This window comes from Babylonia areolata, chromosome 9 (genome assembly GCF_041734735.1).
Source record: "Babylonia areolata isolate BAREFJ2019XMU chromosome 9, ASM4173473v1, whole genome shotgun sequence".
Classification (NCBI taxonomy): Eukaryota; Metazoa; Mollusca; class Gastropoda; order Neogastropoda; family Buccinidae; genus Babylonia; species Babylonia areolata.
This window is the reverse complement of record NC_134884.1, coordinates 11,651,000-11,669,050: the sequence shown is the minus strand read 5'-3', so window position 1 is coordinate 11,669,050 and position 18,051 is coordinate 11,651,000. Positions and strand designations below refer to the sequence as shown.

The 18,051-nt window shown below is 40.6% G+C and overlaps 1 protein-coding gene across 1 annotated transcript in view; it reads left to right on the top strand.

Annotated features, from left to right (window-relative positions):
- Window positions 1-18,051, top strand: part of LOC143286056 (protein VAC14 homolog) — a 193,488-nt gene that overhangs the window by 161,907 nt on the left and 13,530 nt on the right. The window contains exons 13-14 of the mRNA XM_076593599.1: window positions 6,217-6,335; window positions 17,030-17,109. Of these exons, the coding sequence (XP_076449714.1) occupies window positions 6,217-6,335; window positions 17,030-17,109 (199 nt within the window). The remainder of the gene's footprint in view (window positions 1-6,216; window positions 6,336-17,029; window positions 17,110-18,051) is intronic.

Here is an 18,051-nt window from a genome sequence, read left to right as displayed (position 1 = left end):
TGGTTGAGGTGACTAAGTTGTATGCAAGGAAAAGAAAATTTTACTTGTGATTATAATTTTTATGTAAAACGTTTTTTTGTTTTATTTTGAGCATTAATGTATTTTGATGAAAGGGGCAATGGAAATAAAATGTGATGCAGCACTCAAAAACCTTGCAAAAATTGGAAATGATCATTTTTGACATTTGTGTACTGTCAGAAAGTTTAAAAATCACAGTTTGGTGTCATACACTGTACCATGTCAAACCGATGAAAACCAGGCCTATCTGTTTGCTTCTCTCCGCCAAACATTTTCACAGCAACTCAGTGATAAGACGTCTCGCCATTAGACTGCCGTCTGCTAACCAATGAATCACCATTTCTGGCAGGAGGTAAGTAATCATTCTCAATGGCCGGCATTTTTCAGATACGTGACATTATCAGTTTGCTTGGTTTTTGTCAACCTTTTATGCATTAGAAATATTATTTTCCTGACAATAAAAATATGCACTGAAAGTAACGCAACATCTGATCTTAAAAATCAATTTCTCTGCAATAATTCCGCTGTTACATACAGAAGGCAAACTCTTTTCTTCAGGGAATGGATTAGTTCAGGGTTTAGCTTTGTTAAAGACATGCTTATCAGGACAGAAAGCAGCTAGACTGTTTGAATACAGTGCTGTTTGAATGGCAATACAGAACAGTTTCACTCACTCAGTACGGCCAGCCCTCTCTTCTCCTCTACACAGACCCCACGGATGTCCAGTGGGTGTCTGAATGACCCAAACTTTAGCTTCCGTCGTCAGAACTGTGGTATTCTTTGTCAACATTCACCTCTTCAGTATAAGAGCATTCCGCTTGCAATATTTTGATGATGGTAATTGGGATGAAACGCTGTTAATGTCGTCTCTTCTGCCGTTCGTATGGAGAGAGTTAACAAGAAGAAACCAAGGAGCCACTGTTGTTAAAAACAAAAACATCAACAATAAACAAAAACATCAACAATGCAATAACAAAACCCAGACACATCAGAGCGTTACTAGTCTCTGCCTGTAAGCCTGAGCCAATTGCAGTCAGATTTTGGCAACATAAGTTTGATGTAACAATCAACAATAATCACTGGGCATTAGCAGGTAAATGCACCTCAGAAACTAGATTGCGAGTACTTCAGTGGAAGATATTGCATAATATCTATCCAACAAACATTCTTCTGAATAAAATAGAGCTTATCAAGCAGCTCAAACTGTAAATACTGTTATGTTACAGATTATGTGGAACATTTTTTCTTTCTCTGCGGAACATTTTTCTTGGAACATTTTTTCTTTCTCTGCGGAACATTTTTTCTTTCTCTGCGATAAAATATCCACTATTTGGAGAAGTGTAGAAGACCAGATATCCGACAAATTTGGAATTTCTGTAAACGTTTCAGTAACAGAAGCCCTGTTAGGAATCGTGGATACAAAACAACTAGCACATGTTGTATTTAAGTATTATAACAACTTAGTCTTTCTTGCTAAAATGTGTATAGCTATTTTCAAGTACAGAACACCGATTGATGTGAGGGCAATTTTTTACAGAGAACTATGAATGAGAGAAATGATTTAACCTTTTCTTTATTCATTTTACTAAGATTATACACAAACATGCCATACTACTTTGATATCCACACAAGCACGTGCACACACACACATACACACTCACACACATCCACGATCACATTGGCATACGCACGTGCGCACAGACTGGAGCACTCATTCACACAGACAGAGAAAGAGAAAGAGTGGCACACAAAACAATCTACACTGGAGCAAGACCGCTATTCATTTGTGAGCACTGATAGAAAATAAACAAACAACAAACCAAAAAACAAAAAGAAAAAAAACACACAAAAAAAACAATAACAGCCGCAAAGCAATTGTCCATGGTTAAGGTAACATAACAGGGAATTGTACACGGGTGAGAGAGAGAGAGAGAGAGAGAGAGAGAGAGAGAGATGAAATTGTTTTTCTTTTTAACCTATTAAAAAAACAAGAAAAAAGAAAGAAAGAAAAAATAAACATGAGAAAAAGAAAGAAAAAAGATCAAAAAAAAAAGAAAGAAAGAAAAGAAAAAAAAGATATATTATTTTCATGCATGTTTGTTGTTTGTTGTGGCTTTACGAGAATTTTTTCGTCTTGGGATTCATATATCATCGTTTGTGTCTGTGATGCTTCATTCAATATTTTGACATTTCTGTGTTCCTTTCTTCTTTTTACAGACTCGCTGCAATACTTGGAAATAACTTGTACCCATTGTGGAGCATCACTAACTATTCCCGCGATTGCCGAACCCTTGAGGTTGGGATAGTGCTCTTTTTGGAGACTATCTCAGGTCCCGGGCCCCATGGGTTCTCCTGTTTGCGATTGGGCCAATGTAGATGCATTGAGGTGGGATAATTTGAACTCCTAACACAGTCAGGAAGGGGATTATGGGGGATTTGAGTTTGGGCCAGACCCCATGATATTTCAAGTGGAGGACGGTTTTGTTGAGGGATGTGCCCCTACTGTGCCAGTGTAGATGGCCTAAAGAATAAAAAAAGGTTGTGTGTGTGTGTGTGTGTGTGTGTGTGTGTAATACATATATATATATATATATATCACTGATAATCTAATGGGCCAGGCATGCTGTCACAATGGGGTGTGGTTAAGCCCTCTTTCTCTGCTCAAGGAGAGGCTCAGTGGTGGCACTGCTCTCTCTCTCCATCGGTCACATGTTGACTCCCTTCCCCCACCTCCCTCAGTGCGGGCGGACAGCTATGGTCTTGGGGGGGCCACTCTCCCATGCTCTCCCAAGGTCAGGTCACCCCAGTATCTCTATGGGAGGGGATACTGGGTGTGTGACCCTCACCTGCTTGTCAGGTGACGCCGCTATCCAGCTGGTCTCCTATTCTGGGGGAGGCATGCACAGGTGGTTCAGGGACACCCAGGTTGGGACAGGTTACTGGACTTCCCTCCAACCTGGACAAGTTTTTTCTTTTTTTTTTTCCCTTCCTAAAAGTCCATGTGCCAGTGAGCCCTGGGGATGGGCTCACAGGATGGTTGGCACTCACAGGTAGATTCCCCCTTTCTGCTTGTACAGGGGTGTGCCACCGGTGCACTCTGGGCTGCCAGGAGGGCCAGGGATGGCCCCAGGTCCTATCCTCCCGGACTCAATCTAGCACCCCATACCCTACACATTTGGTGCTCAACTGGGGATGCACACCGCATCAGCTGGAGAGGCAGAGCTGGTGTCGGTCAGGTTAACCTTTATGGTCGCCAGCGCATCCCATTCGGGATATAGCACCTGCGTCAGCCTACCCAGGTGGGGGAAGCTTGCCGTTTCCCCTTCATCAACTAGGTTCTGTCGGGAGATTAGTAGATATTACTGCCTCCCAGCACACATGCGTCCCTACCTCTTCTCATGAGGTGCTAGGTGAGGACCTTGGCTCCCTTACTCTCAAGGGTGGCTGAAGATGTTCTCCCAACACCCTCTGGCTGGTGGCCATGGGTTGATTCCTTTATGGGGATTTGCTGTAGGGTCACACTGGGCTCAGCAGAGGGCTAGGCTCTCTCCCTACCCTGAATTCAGCCCAGCATGTGGAGGAACGGAGTATTTCTCTGTCATGAAAACATCTACTTTCACCAGCACCTCCCTTGTGGGTCCTTGCACCACCTGGACCCTTATCAACTCAAGGAAGCCAAGAGTTTCCACTGCCCCTTGGGAGATGACAGGGTGCTTCCACCACTGAGACACTCAGGGCTTAGTATGGGACCAGCCCCCTGGGTCTCTGCCCAGCATATTTTGTCCCCAGAATTTTTCTCCACCAAGACTCAGTCGCATGACATGGGGCACGTTTTTTTTTTTTTTTTTTTTTTTTACTCATTCTTACTTGTTGAAGGGGGAGAAGGCCCCTTGATATATTCCCTGTGATGAGCCTCTCACCATGAAACACATGCTCCTTGACTGTTAGGATTTGCATGACGTTAGACACAGACATTACATGGCGGATTCTCTGAAGACTTTGTTTCATGATGTCCCTTCGTGGATGCTGATGGACTTCTTGAAAGAAGTGAACATTTTTAATCAGATTTGAAGGTTTTAAATTATGGAAGGTTTTTAAACTTTGAATGGAAAGCTTAAAGCGGTGACAAGTTTTTATTGTATTTTTTTACCCTTCACTTGAAGTAGGTACTAACATGGCGATAGCCTTAGTGGTTGGCAAGGTTCTAAGCACCATAGTTTGATTTGATTTGATTAAATTTGACATTGTGCCTCTTTGTCAGGATTTGGAGGTGGCCCTCTGCCATCCGGAAATTCCCTGCATCAATATCCACCTCAGGGAAGTATGTATGCTCATGGCAGATGGTTCTTAGGGGTTTCCTTTGTCACGGCTAACTCAGCTGTCACTGTTACAAGGGCTCCACATATGAACCAGAAGGCAATGCCCTCCTCCATTTGTTTTGAATTCTGGATCAGTTTGACATGGTACAGTATATGACATCAAAATGAGGAGTTTGTATTATACTCCCAGTTTGGTTAAGTATACATACCATGTCAAACTCAAATGCCCTCCCCACAGTTCTTGCAATGCTTCGCATGGGGCATTTCTTTGCCGGCCATTGGAATGATTATTTATCTCGTGCCAGGGATAAGGTTTTATTGGCTAGCAGTCAGCATAGACAATGGCGAGACATCTTATCACGGAGTTGCCATGAAAATTTTTGGCTGAGAGGAGCACAAACAGATAGACCTGCTTTGCATCAGTTTAACATGGTAAGTACATTTGACCAACTGAAAGTATAATACAAACTCCTTATATTAACAAACCAAAACCAGAATTGATCTGTCATAGTTTTTTTTCTATATTTTTTTCAAAGTTGTGCCCAAAAAGAACAAATGGAGAAATTAGTTCATGGAAAAACATACAATTACCAGTTTGTAACTTTAGAACAAAAATTGTCTTGAACATATATGTGGTGTCAAAATATTCAGATTTAAATAAACTATGAATTTCTTTATGAAAAAAGCACAGGAAAATTCATATTTTCTCTCTGTACTTAAACCAAGTCAAGAATGGTGAGTGGAGGAGTGACATCATGCCACGAAAGAGCAGTCAATGGGGACAGTGAATGTTCAAAAGAGAGACAAAAGGGTGCATATGTGTTTAAACAAAAATATTTACTGTAATGCTGATGAATCTTTTTAACTTTGGCTTTAGATCCCTGATCAAAATAACATTTACTATCTCCAGTCATGAATATATTGCCACATCATCAGCTGACATAATTTCAGAAAAGCCTGGAGTCAAATGCACTGAACATTGCAATTTAAGTGATGAATGTGTGCAGCAGTACCAACACTGCATGCACCTGAAAACATTAAAAATACCACATTTTCAGGCAGTTTTATGCTAAGACTTCAAAGATGCAAATTTTGTAAAAATCTTGATTTTCATTATTTTGACCCTAATGACATATTTTTGTGCATAACTAAGAATAGCTGGTTGTGACTTTAGCCAGGTTTTTGCATGCTGCGTCACATATGTGGAGTGATGGCCTAGAGGTAACGCATCTGCCTAGGAAGCAAGAGAATCTGAGTGCACTGGTTCGAATTGCGGCTCAGCCGCCAATATTTTCTCCCCCTCCACTAGACTTTGAGTGGGTGTCTGGACACTAGTCATTTGGATGAAACAATAAACTGAGGTCCTGTGTGCAGCATGCTTAGCGCATGTAAAAGAACCCACGGCAACAAAAGGGTTGTTCCTGGCAAAATTCTGTTGGAAAATCCACTTCGATAGGAAAAACAAATAAAACTGCACGCAGGAAAAAATACATAAAAAAATGGGTGGCGCTGTAGTATAGCGACATGCTCTCCCTGGGGAGAGCAGTCCGAATTTCACACAGAGAAATCTGTTGTGATAAAAAGAAATACAAATACAAATATCATTATTATTATCCGTGGTAGTTAAAGGATGAATTTATGAGAATTGGGATAGTTGTTACAGAACTCTTTTCTTCTTCTCCCTTAAGTCCTTGAAGAGTCATCAGAGCACTGCACAGAAGAACTATAGATTTGAATTTATTGTAAAGTAATTTGATATTAAATGGACCATTTCATGTAGACTTATTGCATCAGATTTATTTTTATTGGTAAATAATAAAATAAGAATTGCATGATTATATTGAAATAGTCAGTGAATGTGTATGCCTTGTGTGTTCAGGAGAGCTGCTCCCTGTTCTGCTGTCTGTACCGATGTTGGTGCCACAGTCCTGTGGCCACCATGTCTTTATGTTACCTGACGCAAAACTACACTCATGCCTGTTTGTTACTGCAGTCTTTGTATCCTTACCTTATTCCAGGGTTCTTTGAATTGAGAAGTATTTTGATGATGTGCAGGTGAAGAGTAGAGTGTTCATGTGTGATTGTGTATTTATACAGTGTTGTTTGTTTGCATAGATGCTTCTATCTGTATTTTTAACCCTTTCGCTGCCAGGGAAATAAATTTTAAATGAAATCTATTTGCCAGGGTTTTTTCACAAAAAACGGGTATACATTTTCCAAAAATTCTGTGCTCTTTGTTATTGGAGAAAGACCCATAAAAGTATATATTTTCTGGAAGGTAAATGAATAAAGAATACAAAACACATGCTGTTTTCCCATTTTATATATTTTTAGTGACATGCTGTTGTTTTGAAATCAGTGTTTTGTTTTTTGTCACATTTTCAACTTGTTCATTACAAACATTAGTCAGGTAATTTGCACAAAAACATCATATTTTCTGGACAAATGGATATCTGAAAACACATAATCATACTAGAACAACCACAATATATATATTTTCTTTTTTTCTTTTTTTTTAAGAGATACACAATGCATTGTGACTTCTCCAAGTGATAATATGGATGTGAGGCCACGCCCCCTAGTCTCCACCCCCCTCCTCTTCACCCCTCTCACATGGTCACTTGATCCAGTTCTCATCAGACCGCGTTGGCTGAGTGCCAAGAATATCGCTCACATTGTTTGCTGCTGATAATTCGGTCATGTTCTGTCGTCTGCTGACTTCTGTGCAGCCGGCATCACTCACTGATAGTCGCATCTTGGCCACTCTCTTGATTGCTCCCTTCGTTTTCTATCAAATCGTCCTATACATGTTCATCACTGTCTTCCCCTTCGAATTTATGCTTCAGTTCTTTCTGAGCATCAGCTAAAGAAAGAAATCTTGGTTGATTTAGTTTGTCATGATCGCATGTCTTGAGCATGGCGTCAGTCCGACATTTTGTTGAGCGAGCAAGGAGAGAAGTCAGGCAAACACTGGGACAGTGACCCAACCAAAACGTTCAAATAAAGGACTGCTTCATGACGTAGATGGGGTTTCTAGCTATGAATAGAATCTAGAAAGATTCCCCAGGCTAAAGCTACCACTATATTTGTCAGCGAAGTGAATGCAAAGCAGGGAAAAGTCAGAATATTTCGATGACGAGTTATCATTGTGGCAGCGAAGCATACATGCTTGCCATGATGAGTTATCTCGTCATATAGGCAGCCTAGGGGTTAAGGGGATTTCACTTTTATTTATTCATTTATTTATTCCATGCACATTCATTCATATGTTTATTTATTCCATCTACATTTCATTGATTTTATATTTACACATGTTGGCTTCATTGAAGATTATATTGCTGATGATATTTATGACAATGTGAAAGCTTTCTTTTTTTTCTTACTATGATAATATGATTATTGCTTCTTTCCAATTGTTCTTATTTTGTTTATTTCTGCATGAAGAACAAAGCATGTTTTTTAATCTCTTCAGTGCTCCATGGCATATACATGTGTCTGCACAAATGCTTCACTATTTGGTTAATTTCAGTACGAAAAACAAAGCATGTTTTTTAACCTCTTCAGTGCCTCATGACTTATATATATGTCCGCAAAAATACTTTGCTATTCACCACTTAACATACATATACATCAGCATCATTTCAAGATTTTTCACAATTTTATTTAATGTTAATGTGTCTCGATAGCCACCAGTCAAAAAACTTGATATGTATACTCTTATTATCCATGAACAGCAACAGCCATTCATGCTCTGTATGATAATTTCTGGGTGTTATTGTCAATAGCCCCTTCACAATACTTTCAAAATGGTGGATGACAAACCATAACCTTAACCTTAACCTGATGGTTTCAAACAGCAAAAAAAAGTTAAGATTTTGCCAGCCAAGATGTTGCAAAAGCTTTACAAGCTTTACAAAGTCATTGACGACAGTGAATTGAGTGCTAGGTGTGGCAAAATCTTGTCAGATGGTTTGCTTGATGTGACGGAAAGTTAGAATGACAATTTGCAGAGAGGAGGGAGGGTGGGAGTAGGTGAAGGCCTAAATATAGCCAACAAAGGAGATAAGGTGGAGTTGGAGTCTGTTGTTGACCTAGAGTTTACATCAAAGACAAACTTTCTGCTTATTCAGGGCAGGGAGGGAGGGAGAGAGTGATGAAGGGGGTGACCAGTTTCATGCCAGTTGTGAATTAGTACATTTTGAGCATGGTTTTAGAAAGGCATGCTCATGCTCCCATTGATCAAACAACTATCATCTGCATGTGAATGATGAACAGTGCTCACCCCCCCTCTCTCCCCCTCCACTGTGGGCCAAATGGGTCACTCTGATATAGTCTGAAAGTGAGCATGAAGTAAGTGGGCTTGGCAAAGGCAGGAGTTGCAGTTGAAGGACATGTATGTGTACAATCATTGTGTTAAATGAACTTCTATCAGAATTTGATAATCTGTTCATTTTCCTTTCAGAAAAGTCTTGCAATAGTTTGCGTGCTAGATTTTTTTGTTTGTTAATTATTACCCTCCGCAACCCAAAACCACCTGGCAAACAGGAAATACAAGCCAAAAATAATACCCGGCACTGAAAAGGTTAAAAACTTCTCCTCTATCAATTTTCCATATTCATTTCCATTTTTGTCATTCACCTGTTTCATTTCCTCCACTATCCTCCCTGTTGCTCAATGTACTTAAACTACTAGAAGGCTAACATCATTTTTTGTATGCATACCTACTTGGGTGTGTGTGTGTTTGTGTATGTGCCACTATGTGTGTGTGTGTGAATAATTTTTGTATGTTTGTGTGGGAAAGAATTGGACATATGGCATCTTTTAACCCCTTCACTGACTTTCTGGGAGTATTCTGTTTTTGCCTTACACCCATGCCCTCATCTACATCCCCAATGCAGCTTTTTTCCTTTCTTACTTTCTTCTTCCCTTTGGGGATTACTCAGTTTGGTGTTAAGTAAATGTTCAGAAATAATAATGGTGGTGCCTCAATCTCATGGAAGACATGACTGTGCAGCTATCTATGCACACGGGAGTGGCTCTGCAGGCCAAGTCTGGATTCACAGAGTCATAAGCACACAGGGCACTGGAAGTCTGCTGATGTTGCAGGGTCAGACACTGCTCTGTGGTGATGTTCTCTAGCTGCCTGAGCCTTTCTGCACTGTTCCTCTTCAAGTGTCTTTGGTGCTTTCTTGTGAGAGCACGTCAGCATACTCTGTTATGCACTGTGTTGAGGGGTTCAGCAGGAGAGATGTCGTACCACTGTTGACTGTCTTTCAGCTTGTCTTTATATTGTTCACATAGGAAACCTGTTTCTTTGTCACTGCGCTAGTTCTTCAAACTTAAAAAATGCACAGCTGCTTTGGAATGCAGTGGTTGTCCATCCTTATAACATGTCCTGACCAGTTGACCAGTGATTTCAGACTTCTTGTCAAGAACTTCTGTGTTTGTGACTTTGTCATGCCACTCTATCCCAAGGATGGTGTGTAGGTCCTGTTGATGGAATCTTTCCAGCTGTTGTAAGTACCTCCTGTTGACTGTCCATGTTTCACAGCCATATAAAGGTGATGACAGCATTTTTGTTGTTGTTGTTGTTTTGAAAAATTGGAAGAAGACAAAGAAGAAAAAGGCAGTAACAAAAATATTCATTAAAAAAGAGGGGGTGGAGGTGGAGGGTGGAGGGGGATATTATGAAGAAAAGGATTAAATACAGCCAAAGGAACAGACCGACTGACAGACGAAGACAGACAGAGAGCATCAAATGAAATGCAAGAGCAGTCAGAATAGGAATATTTACAAGATAACATCCCATAGTGTTTGTTTTTTTTAACTATAACCAAAGACTCACATGCTATAAGAAAGAAAAAAGCAAATCAGATCCTGACTAAGAATGTACCAAGAACTGACATAAGTGCTAATAACACCATCATAATTAAGTGAAAGAAAAGAATAATCTGGATGTTTCGAAAAGGCAATATAAAATAACCACTCTGGGTGAAATTTTGAATAGGTGTAATTGATTTTTGCACTATATTTTATCTCATGTCTGTATTTCAACTCCTGTTCTATTTTATGTTTGTATTTCAACTACTTTTGAAAAGCAGAAATGTGTGGCTTTATTTAATTTATTTTACATCTAAAGATGTAAGACTTGCCAAACATTATGATGAAATTAAGTGTTGCATTTGTTTGAACTTCTGAATCTTTATTAAATATTATAACATTTTAATTTACTTTCAAGTTGAAGGACAAGGTATACACTTTTCATCTACTTCTTTTTGTAAGATGGACCAGTAATGCTTTACACATTCACATCTCCAAAGAAAGTGTTCATTTTAATAATAACAATGATGGATATTTGTTGGGCACTTTCCTTTCTAAGAGGGAGCTCAAAGTGCTTTACAATAACATTAAACACATAAGCACACATGCAATTTCTTACAAAAGGAAGAAAAATAGTGATTTGACACCCACAAAAATGAAACATGTTCAAAGACTATGTATTACATTAATTATTCACACACACACACACACACACACACACACAGTGGGGATGCCAGGGGTCTTTCAGCTATTTACCTGAAGCCAATATAACTTGATATCTTTTATCTTGTGCATTTTCAAAAAGACGTCTTTCCAAGCAGTTCTTGATGTAATCCTTAGACTTCATCTTAAACAGTGGTTTAGACTGAGGTCATTTGAAACTAGTGTATTGTAGTAATGTTTCACTCCTTCATGCACTGAACACAGAGATCTAAAAGTGATAGTTGCTTTCAGTGTCTTATTATCTTCTTTTTGTAAACTGTAAGCTGAAATTCTTTATACAACTTTCGATAGCCGTTACATAACCTGTATAAGTGATGAAATCAATTTTCATACCATATTTTGTGTTAAACTCTGTATGCTTCAGATATTCCCAATTTGTCTGTCAGGAAACATGCAATGCAATGAACACTATTTTTAATCAATTCTGTGCATTTTATAGGTTTTTTTGGCCATCAATGGAAATTTTCTTGTTGAATGAGACAGGTTTGGCTAGTTTTGGGGTTGTACTTTAACACAGAATTACTTGTAAGCCATAAATGTATATACCCAAACTGGTTCTCATGTTTTTTAAATTTCAGAATATCTGTACCATGAAGCTATGAAGTCACTTAAAAAAGCATATCTATTGATGCAAATGTTTTTCCATTTGTGAATTGTATTTTCTTTCAAGTTTTGTTGTTGTTGTTGTTGTTTTTTCTTTTTTGACATAAAAGTTTAGAGCTGTAACATACATTTTCAATTTTGAAATTCCAAGCCCTACATCTTTTTCGTTCTTGGTTGCTATTTTCCTGCTTGTTGCATTTGTTTTTTGACACAGACTGGATTAGGGATTTTAGAATGGCAATGTAATACTTCTCTTTGACCAAATCTTAAATGATGCTTAAACTTGAGATGTTTTTTTTCTGAGAAAATTTTCAATTCACATTGTGTTAAATTATTCGTGATCCAGATACTTTATATATATATATATATATATATATATATATATTCTGGGATAAGTTTTATTCGAGCATGTATTTATCCTTTGCATCTTTTTTTTATTTATTTTTTAATTTTTTTAATTTTTTTACTTACTTTCAAGCCAGACTGCACTTGTCATTTCTGTATTAAGAAAGAGCCCAGAGGCTTTGCCAACTTTGTCAATTAATTGGGTAGATTTTTTAAAAGATGCATTATCCCCTGTATCTATTAATTGCATGTCTTCAGTAAATTGAGAAATTCTGTGATCTGTTATAGCAATACAAATTCATTGTATCACTGTAACTTCTCTTATAATTGCAAATATCTCTACACACAGAAGAAATGGGTAAGGTGATATAGGATGTCCCTGCCTACATCCTGTTTCTACATTAAACTGTTTTGTACACTAATCATTAACAATTACAGTGGATTAGATATTTTTTTGTAAAATGTTTCTTCCCATCTACTCATACTTTTACAAAAGCCATAAGTTCTTAAGACTTGGAACATGAATTTCTACTCAGTCGAGTCAAAAGCCTTATCAAAAGCTGAACATTACAGCAAACCTGGTAGTTGTTTTGACTCAAGTGGTGGATCATATCATACATAAGTCTATGTTGTCCCTCATTTGTCTTTTGACATAAATTCTGTTTGTTCCTTATTTATCAGCTTGGGTAATATTCTTTTAAATCTGTTTGCAATACAAGATGATCATATTCTGTATGTGACATTTATTACTGTTATTACTGTTGTTAGTTTTTAGGTATTGAGTGTTGTATTTTAATCCCAGGGTGTGCCTAGTTTTTAGTATAGGACAAGGAGTCTTCATTTATTCATTCATTTATTATTATTATTATTATTATTATTATTATTGTAGTTGTAGTGGTGGTGATTGTGGTGGTAGTAGTAGTGGCAGTGGTAGTATCATTGTTGTTATTATTATTACTGTTGTGGTTATCATTATTATTGTTATTATCATCATCATTATTATTATTATTACTACTATTATTGATATTGTTATTGTTGTTGCCATTATTTATGTATTTGATTATTCATCTATGTTATAAACTCTCCTTGACTTTGGGGCATGAGGAAGGGGCGAGAAAAGGTGCCCTAAACACTGCCTGCTCCACACCACCCTAGTCAGCATACCGCGGCTGACGGGGGCCCTACTCAAGCGGTCGACACACAAAGGAAAGAAAGAAGAAAACAAGGAGCACCCCATTGACCATTGCCACATGGAATGTGTGTACGCTTCTGGACAGAGGCGACTCAGACAGACCACAGAGACACACAGCACTCATTGCAAGTGAACTAGCCAGGTACAACATCAACATCGCTGCCTTAAGTGAGGCCAGACTGGCAGAAGAAGGCAAACTCTGAGCGAGGCACAGGCTACACCTTCTTTTGGAGTGGTCGCAGACCTGAAGAGAGACGTGAGGCTGGAGTTGGCTTTGCAGTGAAGACAACCCTCGTTGGCAAGCTGGCTGGTCCCCTGAAAGGAGTGAACGATCGCCTGATGACGATGAAACACCCCTTTTGCAATGGGAAGAAGTTTACCACCATTGTCAGTGCCTTTGCGCCCACCATGACCAACCCGGATGAGATCAAGGACAAGTTCTACGAGGACCTGAACGCTGTCATCACCACTGTTCCCAACGCAGACAAGCTCATCATTCTTGGTGAATTTAACGCGAAAGTTGGTTGTGACAGAACCTTCTGGGAAGGCGTGATTGGGAAGCATGGGGTTGGTAACTGTAACAGCAACGGTCTACTACTTCTCCAGACATGTGCCGAGCATGACCTTATCACAAACACTGTCTTCTGCCTCCCTACCCATAACAGGACGTCATGGATGCATCCTTGCTCTGGGCATTGGCATCTCATCTACTTTGTCATTGTCAGGAAGAGGGACAGGCAGGACATACGAGTCACGAGGGCCATGTGCAGCGCCGAGTACTGGACAGACCACCGCCTTACCGTCTCCAAACTCAACCTCCGCATCCAGCCCAAGAGACGGCCTCAGGGCATGAAAGCACCCAAACTCCTGAATGTCAACTAGCTAGAGCTAGGCAACATCAAGCAGAGCTTTGCTGACACCCTGGAGGAACGCCTTGAGCCCACCGTGCTGGACAACCAGAATGTGGAGGCAGCATGGGGCGCACTGCTTGAGACAGTGTACAACACTGCCATGGAGTGCCTGGGGCCTTCTGCCAGGAAGCACAAAGACTGGTTTGATGAGAACTGCACTGAGATCAAGCAGCTGCTGGAAGACAAATGCCAAGCCTACAGAGCCCACATTGAAGATCCCAAGTCAGAGTCAAAGAAAGACATACTGAAGAGTGCACGCAGCACCATCCAGCTGAAGCTGCGGCAGATGCAGGATTCCTGGTTGAGCAACAAAGCTGATGAGATCCAGGGTTTTGCAGACAGGAACGACATGAAGAACTTCTATAACGGCCTGAAAGAAGTCTACGGTCCCACCACCTCCAGATCTGCTCCACTCCTCAGTGCAGATGGTTCTACCCTAATCACTGACAAGGACGGGATCCTTGAGAGATGGGCTGAACACTTTGACAAGGTACTGAACCCCCCTTCAACCATCAATGATGAAGCCATCGACCGACTGCCCCAGGTGCCAGTTAGTGAGTTGTTGGATGCCATTCCAACTTTGGAGAAGACCCAGAAAGCTATCCGTCTGCTATCCAGTGGCAAAGCCCCGGGCTCAGACTCCATCCCAGCTGAGGTCTACAAAGAAGGTGGTATGGCGCTGACTGAGAAGCTTCATCAGCTGTTCCAGTTCATCTGGCAGCATGAGGCAGTTCCACAGGACTTCAAAGACACTTCCATCATACACCTGTACAAGCGCAAAGGAAATTGCCAGGCAACCATCGTGGAATATCCCTGCTGTCCATCGCAGGCAAGACTCTGGCCAGAGTGCTACTCAACCGTCTCATAGTGCACCTTGAGCAAGGTCTCCTACCAGAGAGCCAGTGTGGCTTCTGGAAAGAACGTGGGACTATTGACATGGTGTTTGCTGCCAGGGCAGCTCCAGGAGAAGTGTCAGGAACAGAACGCCGACCTTTACTTCACCTATGTCAATCTGACCAAGGCCTTCGATACTGGCCTTTGGAGAATCATGGTGAAGTACGGATGTCCCAGAAAGTTCATCACTATCATACGGCAACTACACGATGGGATGCTGGCCTGAGTCCAAGACAATGGAGAGACTTCAGAACCATTCCCTGTCTCCAATGGAGTCAAGCAAGGGTGTGTTCTTGCCCCCACCCTGTTCAGTCTCATTTTTCAGCCATGCTGACAGATGCCTTCAGAGACGCTGACGTAGGCATTGGCATCAGGTACCGCACAGATGGCTAACTCCTCAACCTCAGGAGGCTTCAAGCAAAAACCAAGGTGAGGACAGACACAGTCAGCGACTTCCTGTTTGCTGATGACTGCGCTCTCAACGCTGCCTCCGAAGCTGACGTGCAACACAGCATCAACAAGTTCTCTGCTGCCTGTGACAACTTTGGCCTCACAATCAGCACAAAGAAGACTGAGGTGATGCACCAGCCAGCTCCAGGAAAGCCTTACGTTGAACCAAACATCTTCATAAACGGGCAACGACTGAACATGGTGGACAAGTTCACATACCTGGGCAGTACACTCTCTCGCATAATTGTCATCGACGATGAGGTGAATGCCAGACTCACCAAAGCCAGCGCTGCCTTCGGCAGACTCCATAAGAACATTTGGAACAGGAGAGGCATCACCGTGGAGACGAAGCTCAAAGCGTCAAGGCCATAGTTCTCACCACACTGCTCTGTGGATCTGAATCATGGACGGTCTACAAACGCCACACCAAAAAGCTGAACTACTTCCAGACCACCAGCCTCAGAAAACTTCTCGGCATAAAGTGGCAAGAGAAGATCCCTGACACAGAGGTCCTCACTCATGCAAACATGCCCAGCATCTACACCATGTTGATGCAGGCCCAGCTGCGCTGGGCAGGCCATGTAGTTCGCATGCCAGACCACCGGCTCCCCAAGAAACTGCTGTACGGCGAACTCCAACATGGCAAGCGCTCCATGGAGGCCAAAAGAAGTGCTTCAAAGACACTCTGAAAGCTTCTCTGAAGGCCTTCAACATCAGCCACGACACGTGGGAGCTGAATGCAATGGACAGACCAAAGTGGCATTCAGCTGTCCACAAAGGCGCCAAATCCTGTGAGGCCAACAGAATCGCTGCAGCAGAGCAAAGCAGACAGGCCAGGAAAAGCAGTGCCAGCAAGTCCCCGACAGCTGCCACCATCCCGTCCACACTGCGTCAGAACCTTCTGGGCGCAGATTGGCCTGACAAATCATCTGCGCACCCACAGAGCCCAACCCACCCACCCCCAGGATGACTAGATGGTCCTCATCGATCCCGACGGACGAACTACACATGTTATAAACTCTCCTTGATTTTGGGGCTTATTTATTGTTGTAACCTACTTGTTTATATTTGAAGGTTGTTTTACATGTTTTTAGTAATTTTTTATAACGAGTGTGAAATGGACACATGGATATTTGATGCAGGTGAGATTGTGTGCTTCTGAGCGTATGCAGATCAGCTGAATGGCTTATGCATGTCTATATTTGTACTATATAGAATTTAACTATGTGCCACCACACCAAGCATCTCCTTTTAAGGACAGTAAATTATCTTGTGACCATTTACAAGTTCTTTCTCCTTTCTCCTTTAGGGATATAAATAATCACACCTTCTCTGTGTTTTTTCTCACACTAAATTGTGATTTTTGTTTCCTGATCACTTTGTCATGGGGGATAGTTCATGGCAATTGCCAAGATGTTTGATGAGCTCACAGAAATAATTATATTTAAATGGCTTTCAGTTGTATTTGAAGGGTTTGTATCCACATTCAGTGGTTTCTTTTTTTTTTTTTCTTCTTTTTTTTTCATCTTTGTAAAGTCATTGTTCCTTTGTTGTTTCTCTGCACTTCTTTTCCTCCACTCTCATGTTCTGTTTGTATGGTTCATTGCCATTCCTGCAACATCAGAGTCAGGTGTGTCTCTCCATATATATATATATATATATATATATATATATATATATATATATATATATATATATATAACTGAATAGATATATTTATACAGCAGTCATTACTTTCTTTGACCTTCTTTTAGTGCTGACCTGGAAGTCACAGTGGACTTCCTTAAGGAGATTGACAAACTGGTGCAGCTGATTGAGTCACCTATCTTTGCCTGTAAGTTGTTTCCATCCAGTCTTCTTGAGCATGGAGATTAAGTGTTATCTGTATTTAAGGGCATCTTTGTTCCCTCATGGGACCTGTGAAGGATATTTTGATGCTGTTGTTGAAATGTTGACTTCGTAAAACTTTGTGTTGTTTTGTATTATTGGTGTTGTTGCTTTCAAACTGATCATTTCAAGATACACAGGGACAAGACAGTGTGGTTGCTTCCTTTCTTACCATTTGTGTCATTTTATTAGTGCATTGTTGTCATTTGTATGATTTGCAAACATTGAATATTTGTGATCAAATGTCAGTTCATCATCAGATGGTAATGATTAAGTCATATCTGTAGACTGTATGGTACAAAATCTTACTATCTGTATGTCTGTCCACCTTTCTCATTCTGTTTTCCTGTGCACTTTGTGACACTGTGTGCCTTCAATAACTTTAATGCTGCATCTGCAACAGCTTGGATAAGAACCAAGCAACAACAACAGAAATGTGTAAGTGGAGTTGACCATGTTGCCATTGCCCTCAGCTCAATGTGCTACAATTTTCATTCTCAGGATTGCAGTCTCAAAATTTCTCAAAAGAATTAATCCGTTCAGTGCATGTAAGATGTCAGTTGATGTCCTACTCAACATGTTGCCATTGTGCCTGTAAGACGTCCACTGATGCCCTGCATCTTTTCCGATTTTTCCATCATCAGAGTTCGGTACAACAAATACAAACAGAATCTGAAAGGTTAGTTTAATGTGTCTGGATTAGAAACATACTAATGAAAGGAGCATATGTAATGTGGAGAACCCCTTTCTTTTCAATAATGTTTCACTAACTAGACTTAGTTGAGCACACAGTAAAAGTGGGTTTGCACCCTATGTGTCACACTGCCGCATTTACTCAAGCTCACACAACAGATAGACTCGCACACAACGTTCGCATTCTGACTTCACT